At 45.2% G+C, this 20,995-nt stretch overlaps 1 protein-coding gene across 1 annotated transcript; it reads right to left on the reverse strand.

Annotated features, from left to right (window-relative positions):
- Window positions 1-960: 960 nt before the first annotated feature.
- BST1 (bone marrow stromal cell antigen 1) lies at window positions 961-20,242 on the reverse strand. The gene is made up of 9 exons (XM_081107686.1): window positions 19,971-20,242; window positions 19,509-19,635; window positions 14,665-14,800; window positions 9,860-9,942; window positions 8,328-8,404; window positions 7,907-7,999; window positions 6,504-6,590; window positions 3,705-3,764; window positions 961-1,342 (listed from the first exon to the last, which is right to left on the reverse strand). Exons 1-9 carry the CDS (start codon window positions 20,231-20,233, stop codon window positions 1,327-1,329), a joined length of 942 nt encoding a protein of 313 aa, XP_080963812.1. The 5' UTR covers window positions 20,234-20,242; the 3' UTR covers window positions 961-1,326.
- Between the last annotated feature and the right edge of the window lie 753 nt (window positions 20,243-20,995).

Consider the following 20,995-nt stretch of genomic DNA (forward strand, 5'->3'; position numbering starts at 1 on the left):
CCATGGCTTAGACAAGACAGATGTTCATTTCTCTCTCAGTAACTGTCCAGGTGGCTCCAGCCCCATCCAGGCACACGCCCCTTTGGAGATGGCTCAGCACCACATCTTCTGGGTCCATACGCCTACCAAGAGGAAAGGGCTCCCTTTCCCTTCCTTTCCAGTGCTTCACCCAGGAGCTGCACACATCACGCAGCCACAGTGAAAGGGAGGCTAGGAAGGACACTCGTTTTTCTTGGCAGCCATGAACCTGATCAAAAATGCAAAAGTTCTGCTACAAAATGAAGGGGAGAAGAGCTATATGGGGCTGATGAGCAGTTTCTATCTTTCTGTCTGATGGGCCAGTTAAAAGGATGAAGGAAACATTCTATGCAAGGCACATAGCACAATGCCTGGCACACCGCTGATGCCCAGCCCTGATTACTTCTCTTCCCCTTGTGGATGGACAAATGGATCCAGCAGACATTCATGGAGCGCCTACTATGTGCAACTGTTATGAGACACACAGAGAGGACGTTGATGCGATATCCAAGTCAAGAGAAGCAGACAGGTGGTGTGGAGTGTCATGTAACGGGGCTAGAAAGCGGAGGTACTGTCTTCAAGCTAAGTACAGAGTCCTTGGAGTACAGAGAAGGGAGCTCTTCCATCCACCTGTAGACTCAGGAAAGCCCTGTAGAGAGCGGCATTTGGAGTTGGGTCCTCAAAGGTAAGTATGATTTTAGCAGATGGAAAGAAATGAAAGGGAAATCTTCCTGCCAACACAAATGAAAATGACAATAAAGCACTATGCTTTACCTGTAAGTCTACCTAGAATTAGGTACAGGTACAGATTCAGACATAGATAATCCCCATGTTTTGTGCCAGCCTCAGCTTCCCAATATCCAGCACTGTGGCTGTGCCAGCTCTTGTGGTTCTTCTCATGGTTGCAAAATTCCCTTTTAGCAATAACCATCACAGAACTTTGAGGGGGGAAAGTTTATTACTTATAGGACCTGGAAATTACCCAGTGTACCTGGGACACACAGTGAAGTTGTGGGTAGAGCGAGAACACACACAGGTCTGGGGTTCTGCTTTTACTCGGGTCATGGGTGAAGGCCTAGGGTTTTGGGGACTCAGTCTTTACTGGTGAATTTAAAACTTAAGAGAGGGGATTTAAAGTGAGAGCAAGTAGAAAAAACAGTGGCCTGAATGAGCAGTTATTGAATCAGCCAAGATCTCTAAAACTCAGGAAACTCAAAGGGGGCTGGGCGCTGGCTCTTCAGTCCTGTGGTTGGTGGCTTGTTCACTGGAAATAGCCATTGTGGAAGTGGATGTTTCCACAATCAAAGCTTAATCAGGCACTGAGCTACAAAAAAAAGAAAAAAGAAAAAAAAACTGTCAGGATTCACACTACTACCCAATGGTGGCAACTGGGGTGGGGGGCGGGGGGAAGGGGCACCCACCTTATACTTTGGTGGGTGTGTATGCATGTGCATCCTCTCAGAAACATCAACATTCAAACTGCACACACGTCCATTGCAGGTGATCTGTCCTACACAAATGCTTTCACAAGAGCTCAAAGCGTACACTCAAGGGTTGTACCTCAGCATTGTTTATAGCAACAAAAGAACTACAACCTATAAATGAGTCCGCCTATGACTAGACAGTGATTAATGGCGGAGTGGCCCTCCTACAGACCACTCTGTAGCCACTGAAAAACCGAGTCAGAGAGCGTGACCAGACGTGGAACGACCCCCTTCCACTGCTGAGTGAAAAAAGCCCACAGAATAGTATGTCTGGAATGATTGCTTTTTGTACAGAAACAAAGGCAAAAAAAGGAAATAAGACCAAACCAAAACCAAAGAAGCAAACTTACATCTGCATCTGTAACATATGTGTAAGCCTGAGCATTGAGGACATACGGCAAGAGATGAATCAAAAATGCTAAAGGAAATTACTCTGAGGAAATGGAGCAGAGGGAAAAGATATCCTCTTCTTCATGGTTGGTGACAACTAAATATGGGGAACAATCTAAATGCTCACCTATGGGTAAGGGGTTAAGTAAGTCGTGATACATACGTACCACAAAACACCACAGACCTGTTCAAAAGGGTGGGGCAGCTTCATCCATAGATATGAAAGCAGCACCAGATACACTATTATGTGGAAAAGGAAAGTTGTAGAATCCCATGTGTACTATCATTTATATGCACAGTATAAGAGAAATATGCGTGTGTGTGTGTGTGTGTGTGTGTGTGTGTGTGTGTTGTTACAAGCACAGAATATTTTAGGATACACAAGAAATTAGAACTAGTGGCAAAATAGTCTTGAATGTGAACTTTAATTGAAAAAAATAAAAAAAGAAGTAGTGGCTGCCTCTGGGTAAGGGAATTGGATGGCTAGGAATAGAGGAAGGAAAATTGTTCTCTTTCTCAACTTTTTTATACTATGAATTTCATCCCATGCATATGCGTTACCTTTCCCAAAAAAAATGTATGTAATTTTATAACATATTAGGAATAAGAAATCATTTTAAAAGGTCCTCCTAGAATTTCTGCTGCACCGGGGCAGGCTCAGCTCAGCAGTGCATGGTGGGAGTTAGGCTCAGCCGGGTCATACCTGCACCAGGCCAAAGAAGTGCAAACCTGACTCTGCAGTCGGCATTTAGCAACTCATATTGCAATTCATCCGTGTTCTACAGAGTAAGTGCTGGGGTCCAACCCCAACAGGTCCAGGGGTCCCCAAAGGTGTGGACGGAGTCGGCGAAGAAGGAATGACACGGAGACAGCGTTCAGTTGATCAGCAGCCTAGCCAGGATCTCTAGCCAGGATCTCCAGCCAAGTTCTGGTCTGGATCTCCAGCGAAGTTCTGGTTAGGATCTCCAGCCAGGTTCTGTGTCCATGTTCTCTTGCTAGGTTCTCCAGCCAGGTTCTCCAGGTTCTCCAGCCAGGTTCTGTAGCCATGTTCCCTCGCTAGGTTCTCCAGCCAGGTTCTGTTCAGGTTCTCCAGCCAGGTTCAGTCACCAGGTTCCAGTCAGGTTCTCTTGCCATGTTCTATCCAGGTTCTGTAGCCAGGTTCTGTCTCTAGGTTCTTCAGCCAGGTTCAGTCACCAGGTTCCAGTCAGGTTCTCTTGCCATGTTCTATCCAGGTTCTGTAGCCAGGTTCTGTCTCTAGGTTCTTCATCCAGGTTCTCTCGCTAGGTTCTGTGTCTAGGTTCTGTCTCCAGTTTCTGTCCAGGATCTTTTGCCATGTTCTCTCCAGCGAAGTTCTTCTGTCTCTAGGTTCTGTGTAGATTCTGTCTAGGTTCTGTGTCTAGATTCTGTGTCCTGTTGTCTTGTTACATCTGTATTTATACCAGTTGATTCCAATCCTATCAATCTCTATTCCAAAGGTTAGGGCGTTTCTTATCTCCATTCCAGGGAGTAAAGATTATGTAGCTTAAGCATGATTGTTCATAGTTAAAGTGATTAATTACCCGCCTGGCACTTAGTTAAGGGGTTTTATTCCCTCCCTAACTTCAGGGGAAAATCCCTACCTGGGGAAACAACCTTTCTCAGAGAGGTGACCTTGGTTAAAACACATAGTGCCAAGAAGGTGAGCAAACATATTAAGAACAGTATGCCATATATGCCAGGTCCCTTGAAACAGCAAGGATGGACCGGCTCCCGGCAAGTAAGGACTGGGTATCCCTGGGGAAGCAATGAGGTCGGGTTAGGACATTTACTTACGAAGTTAAGGCACAGTCAGGATGCGTGCTGTGGTCCACACACATTAAGAGCTTCACCGGCCTATAGAATGAAAAGATTTAAGGATTCGTTTCTGTTTATTTGTTTAATTTCTTTTATTGTTTGAAGTATTACATGAGTCTCCTTTTCCCCCCATTGACCTCTCCCTGGCAAGGGATTGTTTAAATGGCTTTCAATCATCAAATGTTTGTGGTGTTCCTGCAAAATCGTAGGGACATAAAGTCTCTGACCTGTGAAGAACACAGTTTCTCTTAAAAAATATTAGCCAGCATTATGTACTGAGAATGACATATATTAATTACATCAATTATATCATTGAATCCTCACAACAGTGACATAGAACTGGTACTATAATCATCTCCAGTTTACAGTGGAGAAAGCTATCCACAGGCCTTGCCCACATGCTCACAGTAGCAAGCTGGGGAGCTGAACTTGAACCTTGCAGGCTCACTCTGGGGCCCAAGCATGGATTCACTTCTGCATGGATGTGCTATTTTACTGGGGGAAAACCGTCAATGAGGGCAGAAGGTTGGACTTGAAGCACATGGATGATGGCTGTTGTCCAGGCTTCAGCAAAGCAAGCTAAACTACTCTGTACCATGGAAGGGGAAGATGTGGGGTCCCCGGGCAGCTGGGAGGGGAGGGAAACAGCAGACAACAGAGGAGCAAGGCAGAGGTGGCACACTGGACGTTAGGTAGGAGGCAGCCTCAAGTGAGGCTCTCTCATGGCAGGGTGACTGGAGGGGACTTCGGGTGAACAGGAAATACATTGTTCACTCTATGACATGCTACACGACGCCTCCGGAGGACATGCCCACTTTTCAGTACAGTCTATACAACACAGCTATTTTTTATAAAGTAGTTATTGTGTTGTGCCCTCCAAAACTCATGGAGTTGTACTAAGTCTGGTTCAGTACAGTGCTAAGCAGAAACCAACCAGGAGGCAAGACGGGGTATGCAAAGATAGGACCTCGCCAAAATTTGCAAGAGGCTACGTCACCCACATTTTGAGGGGCAGGAGTTCTCACTTACAAGAAGCTTAGAGTTTGATTCGTTAATCTCTGTCATTTAAATTTTCTGTTAACTCCTCTATGCTCCCAGGAGCAACACAAAGACCACCTGAACACTGACAGAGCTCATGGGCAGTAAAGAAATGGGAGCTGGGCCAGGCTTCAAGGCTACAGCCCTGAGGCCAGCTTAGGTGGGGACCTAAAAGGGGAAATAAAAACAGGCTGAGACCCTGAGGGCAGTTGTGAGCCAGGAAGGAGAACTTGAACTCTGGCTGGGCCTCCCACCTGGATCAATGACTTAAAATAAGACAGCCTCCTCTGACGTTCCTGAACCAAAGCAAAGTGGCCATGAATGTGAAATTTTTAGCCACAATTTTCTCCACCCTTGAGCTGTTTTAAAGTAAGACATAACTTGTACAAAATTTACTAAAATTTGGTGCATGAAGAAAGAAGAGTCCTACAGTAGGAAGAAAGGAAGAGCACGCTTCAAGGCCACACAATGCTGGGTTCAAAACTCAGGTCTGTCTGCCACTGAACGGTGACCTTGGGAAACTTACTTAACCTCTCTGATCCTTACTCTGCACATCCATAAAATGGGGCTATTTGTATAAAGCTTTAAAACAGACAAAACCAACCCATGACCTTGCTCGTTTAGAGAGATACTGAAAGGGAAGCCAGGGAAGGCACTGGGGTCCCAGTTTCATTCTGTTTCTTGGTCTGAGTGCTGGTTACACGTGTATGTTGAACTTGTGAAAATTCATTCAACTGGATGTCTATGGTTTGTGTATTTTTCTGTATATATGTTACATTTCTTTAAAAAAAGATTATTAGCTTTCACATGCCTTTGGGTGGTAACAACAGCTGACTGTTGAGCTTACTGAAAGCATTAACAACAATAGATGAATAAAATGGACAACTTCGAGCTATGGGTTTAAGAGAACAGCTTTGGGGGACTCATTTTCCTGGGGAGGCAGGGGTTGGGGGAGATCCACACTTCCAGGGGCTTCACTCGAATGGGACGATTACCCAGCCCCTGGCGCCCTTGAGAAGGCAGAGGGTGGCAGAGCCAGCTGGACGGCTGTGGGCGCTGGAGGAGACGCAGAGGTAACTGGCAACCTGCCACACCCTCAGACGTTGGGGAGAGCCGCTAAGCCTTGAAGTGCTGGACTCCAGTCTCCAGGAACCAAGCAGGGAGCAGACATAGCTGAGGAATTCCCAGCTGAAGGCAGGGCTTCCCACTCTCCCAGGCTTTGAGCCAAACTCATCTACATTTCCAAGAATCAGGAATGCCCGCAAACAATATCTGATTTTAAGTACATAAAGTTTCTGGCCCACAATGCGCTCACTCAACGGTAGCTAGTACTATTTTCCTATTGGCCTATAGTCAAGATGTACCTGCCTGCAAGTATCTCAGACAAACTCCACCTTAGCACCTCTCATGGGGAAGGACCCCACAGGCGTGTGGCACTCAGAGGTATAGGCACCATGCTTCCTGTTCACAGGTTACTCACTGTGCCTTCACAGGTGAAGGGCAAACTGGATATGCCCAAATGAGAAAGGGCTGTTCCCTCTGTCCTTCCATAATTAAAAAGGGCTCTGGACCGAAGTGGGTGGAGCCAGGCAGAACCCTGGCCAGAAGGCACCTACCTTCCCCCCACCCAGTGACAACCCAGAAGGCACGGTCCCTTGGTCTTCAGAGCTGATGCCTTTCAACAACCCCCTACCCTCCAAAACCACCGATTATCTGCACTGATGATAATATGACACGTACAGGTGATTATTAGTACAGCTGTACTGAAAACCCATCCCCTTCAGTCTGTCTTCCAGGATTTTCACACTGCCTTCTCCACAGGATTCCCTAAAACACAAACACAGAAATACAAAATAAGAGGACGGAAGGAGTCTTTTCTAGGTTAATTAAAATGTATTTTGGCCATGTGCTTCTGGGATAGTCTCCTCTTCTGGAGGAATATTTGGACCCAAAAGTGCTGCTTGCAGTAACCCCTCAGTACCCCCAAAGGAGCTGCTCTGAGCACCCAACACCCAGTCCAAAGGTTGCACGTCAAGTGCCCCAGGAGGGCCTTGCAGGCTCATGCGCGGGTGCCAGGTGCGTCCAGGGTTTCTTGGCCCCACCCACCAACAGTCCTCTGTGAAGTGCCCCTGACCAGTGCCAACTGCCAATTGTCCTACCTACAGTGTATTAAGCTAAGCTTTATATGGCAACAAAACATGCAATTCAAAAAACATTAGAAAGTGCAAATAAGCAAAAGGGAAGAAAAAAAAAATCTTACATCACCAGAGGTAACTGCTGCTAATATTTTGATGAATGTCATTCTAGACCTTTTAAATATACTTATTCCCATGAGATTTGAAATATAACAGTGGAGTTCTGCTGTCCGTGCATTTTGTTTTCTGCATTTGCCCTTGTCTGTGGACATACATGCCTGCCCTTGTTTTTAATTCCTATGTACTCTCCTTTCCATAATTGGAACATAATCCCTAAAACCAGACACCTCTTAAAGATCAAGTTCATTCATATATTTCATTCTCATGCACACTACAACAAACCTTGATAAAGCTTCATTTTTATACACATCCTTCATTATTTGTTTCCTAAGCATAAAGTGCTAAAAGTAGGTTTTCTGTTCCAAGCTTTTGAATGCATTTTAAGGCTCTTGATAGGCACCACCACAGTGAACCCCAAGCTAATCACCCCAGCAGAGTATGAGGTGTCCACTTCCCCACTTTTTATCAACAGGGGTTCTTGCTGCCCTGCTTTGTGATTAAGCAGGGGGTGGGGTGTATAAAGGCAAACAGGTGTGGTCAACAGGCATGGTATTCATATTCATATCAAAGGCAGGGCCCTGCCTCACTTTACTGGGAGCACAGTAGCTCAGTTGCTTAGAGCATCATCCTGATACACCAAGGCTGCAGGTTTGATCCCTGGTCAGGGCACATATAAGAATTAATCGATGAATGCCTAAGTGCAACAGGTCTCTTTCTCTCTCTCTCTCTCTCTCTCTCTCTCTCTCTCTCTCTCTCTCTCTCTCTTTCCTCTTCTCTCTAAATGAGACTATTGTTTTCCCAAAAATGAAAATGCAAAACAGACAAGAATATCCCCTCCGGGAAAAGCAGGTTTGCAGGATTACCCTCCCCAAGAGCACCATAGCTTACAGGTTGGGTCCCCCGATTTCATGCATAACCCAGATCTCAATTCGTGTGATTTTATCCTTCTGGAGGTAGGGAATTTCAAAATCTGCAAAAAACCTGAAAAACAGGAAAGACATTTCTCAAAGTCCTAAAGCAATATGATACTTTTGCCATTTCAATGTTAGCTGAGTTACACAATACTTTTTTTTTTCAAGTCTTTGGGGGCTATTTTTTAGCTTTAACTTTTTAGGTTACTTATTTCATTCATGCATTCATCATCTGTTAATGGTGTAACTGGATAAACATACTAGTATATCTGATCTCCAGGTGTTTCTATGGTTTTGCTTAGGTTGGGGATTAGGACCATTCTCATAAGCCTCCTTCCAAAACAACTGGATAAACATTTTGGCATCTCTGCTGTATTGGTTGGTGCTGGCGTTCTTACCCTTCTACGGGGTAGGCTCCTGTTGGCTCTGAACCATTCAGCATGACGTGGATCACCCCAGAACTGTCCTGTGCATACTGCAAGAAGAAATGAGTCTTTTTTCAGCTATGAAATGGACAGATTATATATATGTTTTTAGAGAAAGAGAGAGACATCGATATGCTGTTCTACTTATACATGCATTTCCTGGTTGATTCTTGCATGTGCCCTGAGTTGCCCTTATGATCCACGTCCAGGTGACAACGCATCCATAGCCAACTGCCTGGAGCCTGCACTCAAAGCAGAGCTTATGGGGAGTAGCTATTTCAACACATTTCATTTCAAACACAGGGCTCCCATCGGAGCGGCCTGGAGAGCACTGGATGAATATATAATGCATTTGTCCAGAGCAGGCCCTCTGCTTAGCTCCCAATGGCACCTGTGGTGGAGGATTTGACCAAAGTCCCTCTTACCCGGATTAACAATGGACCCGGTGGACACCTGGGAATGCAGAGCAGGAAATGGGACCCAAAGAGACACAGATAGCCCTGAAAGGGGGTTGGTTGGCAGCGATGGGTCAGGGGACCCTGAAGTCCGTGGGCCACCTAGTCAATACAGGGAACATTTAATATTAGACGGCTCTTTGCCACGCACAGAGTTAAAGACTTAACCCTCATTACTTTCTAATATTTGTTCCAACCTGGTGGGAGAAAATGTGAACTGTACTCACTGGCATTTAGTAGCTACTGATGACGACCATCACCCCTGGCGACAACATTCTCTGAGGAACAGACTTCCCTCAAGGAGACCATTTCTGGATCCCCAGTTTGTCCTCAGTCCTCTCTCACCTCCTCTCCCAATGGGCATCAGTCTTAGAGACATTTCTGACTCCCACATCTAGATATCAGGTGTCCCAGGGCCTCCCAGAAAGTAGGGGCCACTCTATTTTATATATCAATCAAAATCACAATTATTCAAGCCCAGCTGGAGTGGCTCAGTGGTTGAGCATCAACCTAGGAACCAGGAGGTCACAATTTGATTCCCGGTCAGGGTACATGACCAGGTTGAGGGCTCAATCCCCAATAGGAGGCATGCAGGAGGCAGCCAATCAATAATTCTCTCTCATTATTGATGTTTCTATCTCTCGCTCCCTCTCTCTTCCTCCCTGAAATATATATATTAATCACATTGATTTGAAATCCTAACAACCACCACCATCTGATAGCAATAACGACTATTTGATTGTCAAGGGTGGGGGGAAAAAAAGGAGACATATGTAATACTCTTTGTAATACTTTAAGCAATAAAAATTAAAAAAAAATCCTCATCTCTGATGAACACTAATTGAACATCTCTGTGCCATGTTAAGCTCAAGTCCACACAACTTTTTGGAGAAAAGAGACTAAATCAGAGTCCTGAAAAGGTGGAAAGTGAGGCTCTAAGAAGGTACGTGCTGACCCGATGGCCCAGTCTCGGAACGTCTCTGACCCCCTCTGTCCCATGCTCGGGGGTCCCTGCTGTGCCCAGCCCCTAGCCGTGCACCCCAGGATTACCTGCATGGATGCCCTTTTCCAGAAAGAATCCACAGCATTGTCTTCACAACCCTCTGAGTCAGGGCATGATTGGTAATTGAGTCCTAGGAGGAAAACAAACACATTTCATTTCAAAGAGGATATTGGGAAGAATTAACAAAAGGTATTTTCTGGCTCTGAAAAATATATTTATCCTGTGTTCTGCACAATGTGCTTGAGCTGAGCAGTCACAGTTCTGCCCTCCCAATCCACAGGAGCCTGGTGAGTGTCCTCCCAATCCGTGATACGGAGACATATCATCTTGCTCGGCGCAGACGCGAGGAAGGTGAAGAACTGAGCAGTTGGCTAATGAGTGAGCCTGACCAGCCACCAGCATGTGAGCTGGGTTATTCTCTACTGGAATGCTAATAAAGGGATTTTAAAAAACCCACATACAACTTTGCTTCACTGGAAGAAGTACCTTCTCCAATTAGCCCTTGTTTGGAAGTAAATACAAGAAAAACAGAAAGTGATAGTCTTAGCCAGAAAATAGACATTTCATAACATGTTCAAATATATTAAATTGTATTAACTTTAAGGACATAATTCAGTAGATATATATATATATGATATTTGTTCACTATATACTCTATTAAAAAACAAATAAAAAAAAGGAACATGCTAATTGACAAGTTGTTCCAGGGAGAGCCAAGCAGGACACAATATGAACAGGCGATGTGTTCAGGGAGGTGCAAACGTGATCACCTGTAATGTTGTTAAGGTGCAAGGCCCATTGCTTAACTCAAGAGAGGATCAGTATAAGAAAGTGGTAATTACTTATGTAAATTACACACTCTAGTCTTGAACATAGTTCTGGTTATCATGGGGGCGGGTCAGAGACCAAATTTCTCAGAGATCTCTGAGCCTCAGAGAGGTCCCAGGGATGGTACATGGCACGAAGGATCGGAATCAAACTCTCTGGCTTGACACTACTCCTCCCACCATTTCTGACAGCCACAGCTTTAGGTGGTATTTGTCCCAAAAGTAATTTCTGTATTTTCCTGTTTTATACTTTCTTGCTCTTAAACTATGGACAACTGGTGAGTATTATTAATGATCATTTATCTAGTTGAAGAATTCTCTTCATTAAAAATAGTTTATTCTAGCCTGGCCAATATGACTTAGTGGTTGGGCACTGACCCAGGAACCAAGAGGTTGGCGATTCGATTCCCGGTCAGGGCATATGCCCAGGTTGCAGGCTCAGTCCCCAGTAGGGGTACAAGCAGGAGGCAGCTGATCAATGATGTTTCTCTCTCATTGATGTTTCTAACTCTCTACTCCTCTCCCTTCCTCTCTCTCTAAAAATCAATAAAAACATATTTTAAAAAATAGTTTATTACCTAAACTAAAAAAACAAAAACTGAACTAAATATGGATAAGAAAAAAATGTATGACTTCAGCCCGACCAGCGTGGCTCAGTGGGTTGAGCATTGACCTATGAACTAGAAGGTTACAGTTCGATTCCTGGTTGGGGCACATGCCCAGTTGCACGGTCAATCCCTAGTAGGTGACATGCAAGAGGCAGCTGATCAATGATTCTCTCTCATTATTGATGTTTCTCTCTCTCCCTCTCCCTTCCTCCCTGAAATCAATAAAAATAAATACTAAAAAATAAAAAATGTATGATTTCAAATTCCTAGCAAGAACAGTTCGGGTTTGATATCTTCTTGAGTTTTTTCATGTGTATAATTTCATATGTATTTGTGTGTATATTTTTTATTTGAATTCACTTGATTTTTTTCAATTAAAAATATATCACAAACACCTCACCAGATCAACAGACACAAAGCCAAGACCATCATTGTTCATAGCTCCACAAGAAACCATGACATGAACGTAGCATTATTTTTCTGAACCTAAACTCTGGGCTTCACTTCCTTTTTAAACAAAGACCCCTTAGAAGATGGCATCGATCGAATCAGAGAGGTGGGGAATAACCTGTGATTTTTCTGGGACACTTTCTCTGAGCTGCTTTCCTCTCAACACTTCTGACAACAATCACTTCTCCAAACTCTCCAGGCTGGGGTTCCCACAATTCAATTTAGTTCAGACACTAACCATGCAGAGTTAGCATAGACACCACGGGTTAAGGGCTCGGTCCCACAAGACTGCCCCACTTCACTCTTTACTTACTGTCCTCCTTGCTATGCTTAAATATGCCAGACACACCCCAACTCAGGGCCTTTGCACCTGCTGTTCACTCTGTCATGAATGCTCTTCCTCATCTCCTTTATTAAAGGCTTTGCTCAGATATCGGCTTCTCATGAGGGGTGAGGCTTTCCCTGGGCCTATGTGACACTGAGACACTTTCCTCTCCCCTTATCCCCCTGCCCAGCACTTCCATCCTCTTCCCTTGTTTTGTTTTTCTCTGTAGTCCTTATAATCTTATGCAAGGATATATATTTTACTTGCCTGTCTATTGTCTTATTGCCCCTCTATAATTTAAGAATGGGTTTTAGCCCAGCTGGCATGGCTCAGTGGTTGAGTGTCGACCTATGAACTAGGACAGTGACGGCGAACCTATGACACGCGTGTCAGAGGTGATACGCGAACTCATTTTTTTGGTTGATTTTTCTTTGTTAAATGGCATTTGAATATATAAAATAAATATCAAAAATATAAGTCTTTGTTTTACTATGGTTGAAAATATCAAAAATTTATGTAAGTGACCGGCACCAGCGTTAAGTTAGGGTTTTTCAAAATGCTGACATGCCAAGCTCAAAAGGTTGGCCATCACTGAACTAGGAGGTCACAGTTTGATTCCTGATCAGGGAATATGCCTGGGTTGTGGGCTTGATCCCTAGTGTAGGGCATGCAGGAGGCAGCCGATCAATGATTCTCATGATTGATGTTCTATCTCTCTCTCCCTCTCCTTCAGTGGATAGAGCATCGGCCTGCGGAGTAAAGGGTCCCAGGTTTGATTCTGGTCAAGGGCATGTACCTTGGTTGCAGGCACATCTCCAGCAGGGGGAATGCAGGAGGCAGCTGATCACTGTTTCTCTCATTGATGTTTCTAACTCTCTATCACTCTCCCTTCCTCTCTGTAAAAAATAAAAAAAAAGTGGGAGGTATTATTTTTATGTTTGATTCTCTGCTATATCCCCAGGGCCTGGCACAGAGTAGGCACTCTATGGCTTCTAGTTGGATGGATGAGTGAAAGAATGAATGGAGAAAAATAAGCAGAACTGTGCTTAGGTTAACATTTAAAACATCTCTAATACCCAGGGAGGAAGAATCTCTAGCCTTCGGGGAGGAAACACCTTCCCCCACCTCCTTTCCCTGCTGGCCTTGCTCCTGCTTGTCCTTTGAGACTCACCCAGAGCCAAGAGCCTCCTGGAAGCTTCCTGGACACCCTGGTCTGGCTGGTGTCTCACTCTGCTCCTCCCTGGAGCCCAGCCCTGCCTGTGTCCTAGCACTCGATAATGAGTAAAGTTCCCTCTCAAGGCTATAAGCTCCCTGAGGGCCGGGAGGCTTTATGCTGCCAGCTCCTAGCAGGGGAGCTGGATGGAGGAGGAGAGCTGTCCCTACTCGCAGGTCAGTCCGCCTGACCTTAACTTTCACTGTGATTTTAATCTGGAAATACCTGCTGGAGGCCTGGAGAGGCATTTCAGAGCCCAGGCCTCAGATCTTTCAGAAAGGGTTGAATCCTGACCTCTCCCTCTTCGAGTGATTTAACCTCCCTAAGTCTCAGCCTCCCCCCCTGGAAAATGAGGAGAGTGAGGCTCAGTTGTGCAGGGTGGGGAGCACGTGCTCTGGAGTCAGGCTGTCCGACTCTGCTGCTTCCTAGCTGCGCACCCCTGAGCAAGTTCCTTAACCTTGCTGTGCCTCAATTTCCTTATTTGTCAAAATATGAATTAGGATTGGTCCTGTCCCATGGGGATTAAACTAGTTAATTGCTGGGGTTCATGTCCCAGCATCAAGAAGGGTTCAGGAATCTGGAAAGGGGGCTGCACGTAGATGACATAGAAATCCAGAGACTAATAAAGAGTCCGGAGACGAGTTATAATTTTGAAAGGCATTGGGGGTCAGAGGACCTTCAGCTAAAGGAACTGAAGAGAGCCTCCTTGTCTAGGACCCTTGCTTTTATTAACACAATTTGTCCTAAGGCAAGGTGGAGATAATACACTTCAAAGGGTAAGGTTTCAAAGGGTACAGAGGCATTGTCAGTTTGGGGAATAGCCTACGGCTGTTTTGGGGAAATGTCTTTAGCCATTCCCAACAGATGACTACATCTGTGACTCAACCCTGTTGAGTCCCCAAGTTTCATCAACCTTTTGATGAAATTCTTGTATGACATGCTGGAATTGGTCTACGGCAGTTAATATACATAAAGTGCTTAGGACATACCCATCAAAAGATAGATGCTATCTGCTATGGTGATTGTTATTATTGCCACCTACTTCAGAGGATTGGTGGTGGTGGTGGGGAAGGAAATGAGGTAAATGCATATGAAAGCATTTAGCACAAATGGCAAGTGCCTAGTAAGCAAGAACTCTTCTTTTTCTTTTTCTTTTTCTTTTTTTTAAGAAAGAAACAACTATTCCATTTTATTATTTCAGAGAGGAAGGGAGAGGGGGAGAGAGATAGAAATATCAATGATGAGAGAGAATCATTGATCTGCTGCCTATTGCACGCCCCACACTAGGGATTGAGCCCACAACCCAGTTATGGGCCCCGACCAGGAATCCAACAGTGACCTCCTGGTTCATAGGTTGACCCCCAACCAGTGAGCCACGCTGGCTAGGCAAGAACTCTTATTTGTCTTGTGTGTTGTGCAGGAGTCTTACCAGAGGCATTTTCCTGCCGACACCAGATCAGAAAATCCACAATCCTGCCGTACAGAACATCGCCCAAAGGCATGAAGCGACGGGTCTTCTCCGAGTAGCTGGCTACAAGGAGCTGGTTATTTTCCCAGAACAGGGACTATGAAAAAACAAATGCAACATTCAAATATAAAATGAAATCTAAACAAACTTTTTCCAGGCACAATGCCATCAAGCTCAGTCAGGCAACCCATTTCTTATTCAACTCTGACCTGCCTCACAGCAAATGCACTTTCCTTTCTTGGTCTTAATTTCTTCCTGTTAGTCCAAGGGTATCCTGCAAATGTTAGTGAAATATTTTCCCAGTAGTACAATACAGTGTGTGTGTGCCCATGTGTGTATGAAGACCCCTGGATTTAAAAGAAGATCAAGGGGCCTGGGTTTGTGATAAATTAGATATGTGGTTTTGACCAAGGCATATTCTCTCCCTGTGCCTCAGCTTCCACATCTGGAAAATGGAGAGCGTGAGCCCCGCCTCTTCTTCCACAGCTGTGTTTAGGATGCTATGCAATATATTCCTTTTATAGTATACTTTATAGTTCCTGTAGCTGAACCCCAGGTGATTTTAGTGCCCCTCATTTCGGGGGCAGTTAGAATTAATTAATTTAATTCCTGGTTAGGCCTTTGTTCACATTAACTGCTCTTCTCTTCTTACGAATGTGTCCTAAGTTGCTGGGGTGGGGTTTCCTTGTCAAGCAGGAGATGATGACTTCAGGGTCCTGAGGGAAATTTATGAGTTTGCCTTGCAGAAGGAAAGAATGCCTCCAAAGCAGTGATGATGAGTTGCTGCCACCCAGGAGTCTGGCTGCACAAAATGTTATCTTTGACTAAAGAAACAGACTTCTCTCTCAGTTCCCCGGAACTACCCATCCCCTACTCCCGAGCTGCATTAAACTTCATGCTGTGCTTTTGGGGAGAGATGGGTTTGCGAGATCTTGCTCTCTTGGACAGCCTGGAAAAATCGAATAAACCTTTCTCTGTCTCCATGCACCAGTGTTTCAATGTTTGTGTTACTAGAGCAGCGGGTATAAAACCTGAATTTTGGAAGATGATTTTGCAATATTCTCACTATAAAGTTATAGTATTTTTACCCAGCAATTCCACTTCTGGAAAAGTATCTGAAGAAACACAAAACACTAATTCAAAAAGATATATGCACTCTTATGTTCACTGCAATGTTATTTCACAACTGTGAAGATTTGGAAGCAGCCCAAGTGCCCATCAGTAGATAAGTGGATAAAGAAGAGGTGGTACCTATAACAATTTATAAAATATTTGCGACAACATGGATTGACCTAGAGGGTGTTATGCTAAGTGAAATAAGCCAGACAGAGAAAGATAATACCATATGATTTTACTTATATGTGGAATCTAAAGAATAATACAAATGAGCAAACAAAACAGAAGCAGACTCATAGATACAGAGAACAGACAGATGGGAGGGGTGCTGGGGAACTAGGCGAAAAAGATAAACGGATTAAGAAGTACAAATTGGTGGTTACAAATAGTCACAGGGCTGTAAAGTATAGCAAAAGAAATATAGTCAATAATATTGTAATATCTATGTATGGTACAATATCTATGTGGGTACTTGAGGGATCACTTTATAAAATACATGATTGTCTAACCACTATGCTGTACACCTGAAACTAATATAAAATATTATGTCAACTGTAATTGAAAAATAAAATTTAAAAAAGAAAACAAAGTTATACTGTTTTCACATAAAAATAAGATAAAAGGCAACACCCTGCTCACTCATTATCTCATCAGATCCTCAGTAGTCCAACTGGTCTCTGCCTAGACAGGAAGCTCCCTGAGGGCAGGGCTGTTTTGTTCTCTGATGCATCCTCAACCCTTAGCACAATGCCCAGCACATGGAAGTAGCTCAGTAAATACTTACTGAGTTCATCAACTAGAACCAAAATCGACAAGAGAGGAGAACAAAATTTATGGCTCCTCTCCTTACTGTCAGGGAAGCAGCAAGGTTCAACATATACTTAAAAATCATGGTTTTGGTCTATTATATCTCTGAACTGCCTGGCTCCATTTACCTCTTTTACAGAGGGAAAAATTAGTGTTAAGATTTTTTTCATTTGTAACCATCAATGTTACCTGACTTACAATTAAAAATCAAGTTAAGAATTATTATGTCGGCCCTAACCAGTTTGGCTCAATGGATAGAGCGTCGGCCTGCGGACTCAAGGGTCCCGGGTTCGATTCCAGTCAAGGGCATGTACCTTGGTTGCGGGCACATACCCAGTAGGGAGTGTGCAGGAGGCAGCTGATCGATGTTTCTCTCTCATCAATGTTTCTAACTCTCTATCCCTCTCCCTTCCACTCTGTAAAAAATCAATAAAATATATATTTTTAGAAAGAATTATTATTATGTCAGAGAAATAAAAATGCTCTCTAACAGTCCTTAAACTCAAGGCACTGTTCAAAGAAAACATTTTAGGCCACTTTTCTTAATTATTATTTTTTTAAATATACACATTTAACTTTATCATTGTCATTTAAAGCCTGATTTTATAAATCACAAAAAAGGCATTTTTAAGAGTTTTGTACTACGGGAATTTAAAGAGTAGAAATAGCGATAGCTTTGTAAGTATAAATTATATACACTAAAATCAAATAATTGGTGATTTTTTTCAATATGGAAACTATTCAAATGAAACAAATGGCAAAAAGGACCTAGTAGGAATGTTTTGTGATTGTGGATTATCAATTACTTTAGGACCTAAGTAAAGATTCTGAATATTCAGACTTCTTTTGCTGTGTTTCATATTTACCTATATTCTGAGTCAAGCTACATGACCAAAAGATCTAACTTAAGCAGGCATTTAGCTTTATAGCAAGTTTTCTATCTACAGTTACCATCTTCAAAGAAATTGACGTGATAGCGCTGATGTAACCTGCTGATTCCCTTTAGAACAGTGGCCAAAAATATTATTTCAACCTGATGGAAAGTCAAATAGGTACCAAAAAAAGGCACAATTATGCACAGTTCAGTAAAATATAATGTAGTTTTCCCCATCTCAAAGTTAATCAATGAAATAAAACATGAACGATAGTTGGCTTGGTTTCAGGAAACACACATTTGAGAATTCCATCATTGTTCTTGAATTCCATTACTGTTCTTGTCCCATCTCCAGTCATGGACAGGATTTTTTGTCAGGCGCCGAGCTGCTTACTTTATGGGTTATAGAACAGAAGGAAGGCAGAGGGACTTGCTCAGAATTGGTTATAAACTGTGGTCCCAACCCTTCCCACTTTGCAGGTACAGCCAAGACTTTGCCTGCGGAGATCAGGAAGCTCCCAGCAGTGGCAGACATGCCACTGAAGTTGTGTTCTGTGTGAGTGCCAAGCAGACTTCACCTTGGAGAGCTTGTCTCTGGGTGTACTGTCATCTTTGGCAGTCTTGTACCCTCAGTATCAAACTGCCATCTTTCAAGGACTTCACTACTTAAATATTTGAGATGACTACCACACGTTTCTGAACTGAGCACTTGCCTAACAGGTCTTTTAATTATTCCATCATATGATGTAGGTATTTCATGGACTCAGTATCAGTGGTACAAACAAGGATGAGTCCCTATTTCTGAGCTCAAGTAAAGGTTTCAGCTGGATAAATGTCACCCTGATATAAAGTGATGTTGATGCCAAGTGAAAAAAACGATTTCAGGCCCTGTGAAGGGTGATGTCCCGCTCCAGAGAGAGCTGCCGTACCATGGCCAGGCCCACAGCCTGGCCCACCCACAGCTCAGAGCACCCACCATACACCATGGCTACCACACTCGCTGACTGCAGGGGCTCCCCGCCACTGATTTCAAAAGTAACTCCCGCCATAGCCAGTATGGTTCAGTGGATAGAGCATCAGCCTGCAGACTGAAGGGTCCTGGGTCCAATTCCGGTCAAGGCACATACCTTGGTTGCAGGTTCCCGGCCCTGGTCGGGGTGCATGCAGGAGGCAACCAATTAATGTGTCTCTCTCACATCAATGTTTCTTTCTGTCTCTCCCTCTCCCACTCTCTCTAAAAATCAATGGAAAAATATCCTCAGGTGGGATTAACCAAAATAAATAAATGCATAACTTCATTCATTTATTATATTAGAATGTACAGATATGTGGTTTTCTTAAACTGGAACTGAAGAGCTATAACCTTAAGGCCCATTAAAAGGAGAAATGGGTTTTCTGGGAGGCTACTTGATGTTGAGCACTTTCTGAATTACTCAAGGTCAGGCCCTTAGGGTCAGTGAGGACAGAGGTCACCCAGAATCCGCCCTGGCCCTAGCCGGTTTGGGTCAGTGGATAGAGCGTTGGACTGTGGACCAGAGGGTCCTGGGTTTGATTCTGGTCAAGGGCATGTACTTTGGTGGCAAGCTCCTCCCCAGCCCAGACCCTGGTTGGGGCTTGTGCAGGAGGCAACCTATCAATGTATTTCTCTCACATTAATGTTTCTCTCTGTCTTTCCCTCTCTCTTCCACTCTCCCTAAAAAAATCAATGGAAAAATATCCTCGGGTGAGGATTAACAAAAAACAAAAACAGGAAGCCCAGGACGGGAGTGTGGCAACATCCAGATGTCCTTGTGACTCCTGCACTGACTTGTTGGCTTAGGAAATCTCCTTCTGCCCAGGCAGGCAGGAGGCCGGGATCACTGGAGAAGATAAAGCCACCTTCCCACCCAGAGCCCCACAGGGCAAGCGCTCTGGGAGGTTGTGGCTGATGTTTCAGCCACACTGGAGACCGGGAATCTCACGCCTCTGGCCTCTGTAAAGACAGAGCCAGCGTGAGCGCCTGAGTTACCTTGTCTCTGGGAATGGAGTGCCTGGAGAGGTTTATGAAAAGGTCGTAGTCGGAGGGCAGCACGGAGCAGGGGTCCTTGGCCAGCACCGCCTGAAAGGCCTCCCAGATGTCTGTGCAGTTCTTGTCCCTGCGCAGGAGCACACGTTTATAAAAGAAAAAGCCACATCGCAATGTGACAGCTCTCCACTTCTGTCACCCCCAGACTCTCCTAACCGTGGCTCCCCTGATCTTCAGAAGCCCGACCCTCCCCACACAACCACCCTCCCGTCCGGACCCCTTACCTCCCGCACGCCCCTGGTCTTTAGAGCGCAGTCCTCCCTCCCCACAACCTCCTGGCCTCCAGAGAGCCCGCTTCCTCCTCCTCCCCCCGCACACTTCTGCCCCTTCCGCCCACCCAGTCCGCTCCCTTTCTGCACCCCCAGGTCCGCCCGCTGCTGCCTGCTGCCTGCCTGCCAAGCTCACCGCAGCTGGGGGCTCAGCAGCGCGAGGTACTCGGTGCAGCGGCCCAGGAAGATGCTTTGCAGGTGCGGGGTGGTACCCTCCCCGCTCCACCGCGCGCCTGAGGCTCTGCCTGAGGCCCCCGCAGAGCCGGGCGCCAGCAGCAGCAGAAGCAGCAGCAGCAGCGGCGCCGGGAGCCTGAGCGACGTCCAGGACAGTGCGCAGCCCTGGGCAGCCATCGCGGGGACTTTGGAGAGCCTGCTGGACTGGCTTCCCCTTTTTACCATAAGCTGCCCCACCCCACCCCAGCTGACCTGGGCAGGACTGGAATGCGTTAAACCACTAGTGGTTTTGTCTGCGTTGCTGCCTAGGCATTTCACAGTTTGTCGCCCTTTTCACACCCAGAGTCTGGACATCTAGATAAGGACTTGAGTTGAGGATTACCGCCCTAAGTTCCCGCTTTGCTTTTCTGGGACACTGTTTAAAAATAACCACCAAGAGTTCAGCCCTGGGAAAGTTAGTGATCTCCGCCCCAAGTATAGAGGAGGTGTTTGCTACCCTGTTCTTCTCCACTTCCAGCTGGCTGTTGGCGGGGAGAGGACTCCTTCCCTAGGCATTGCCCCGGGAAGACTCAGCCCACACCCACATTAGCATCTGTAAGCAAAAGCCTTCCTTTGTGTTTGTGTGGGTGTGTGAAACAGCAACTTCAATCAAGTGGCAGCTAGATGCTGAGATCTACCCCTGGGTCACGTTGATCCCGTAAGTAGGTAGTGCCTCCTCCTTCAGCAGGTCATAATCTGCAACATCTGAGCTCAATACACCACCTGCTAGCCTCAGCGTAACACCTAGCTCCTTGCCCGCCCCACTTCCTGCGTCAGTTCCAGAGCTGAGTTGGGACATCACCCAGGAAGGGACACAGCTCTTGGCGAATCTTGGCCTGAGCCAAGGAGGAGGGAGCCCCGAAGCAGGGCGGCTGGAGAACAGGAGAGGAGGGCGCAGTCAGCCCAAGGAAGACTTTTCTGGCCCCAAATGATGCCCACTTTGGCAGA

Source organism: Myotis nattereri (assembly GCF_964212035.1).
Source record: "Myotis nattereri genome assembly, chromosome: 1".
Taxonomy (NCBI): Eukaryota; Metazoa; Chordata; class Mammalia; order Chiroptera; family Vespertilionidae; genus Myotis; species Myotis nattereri.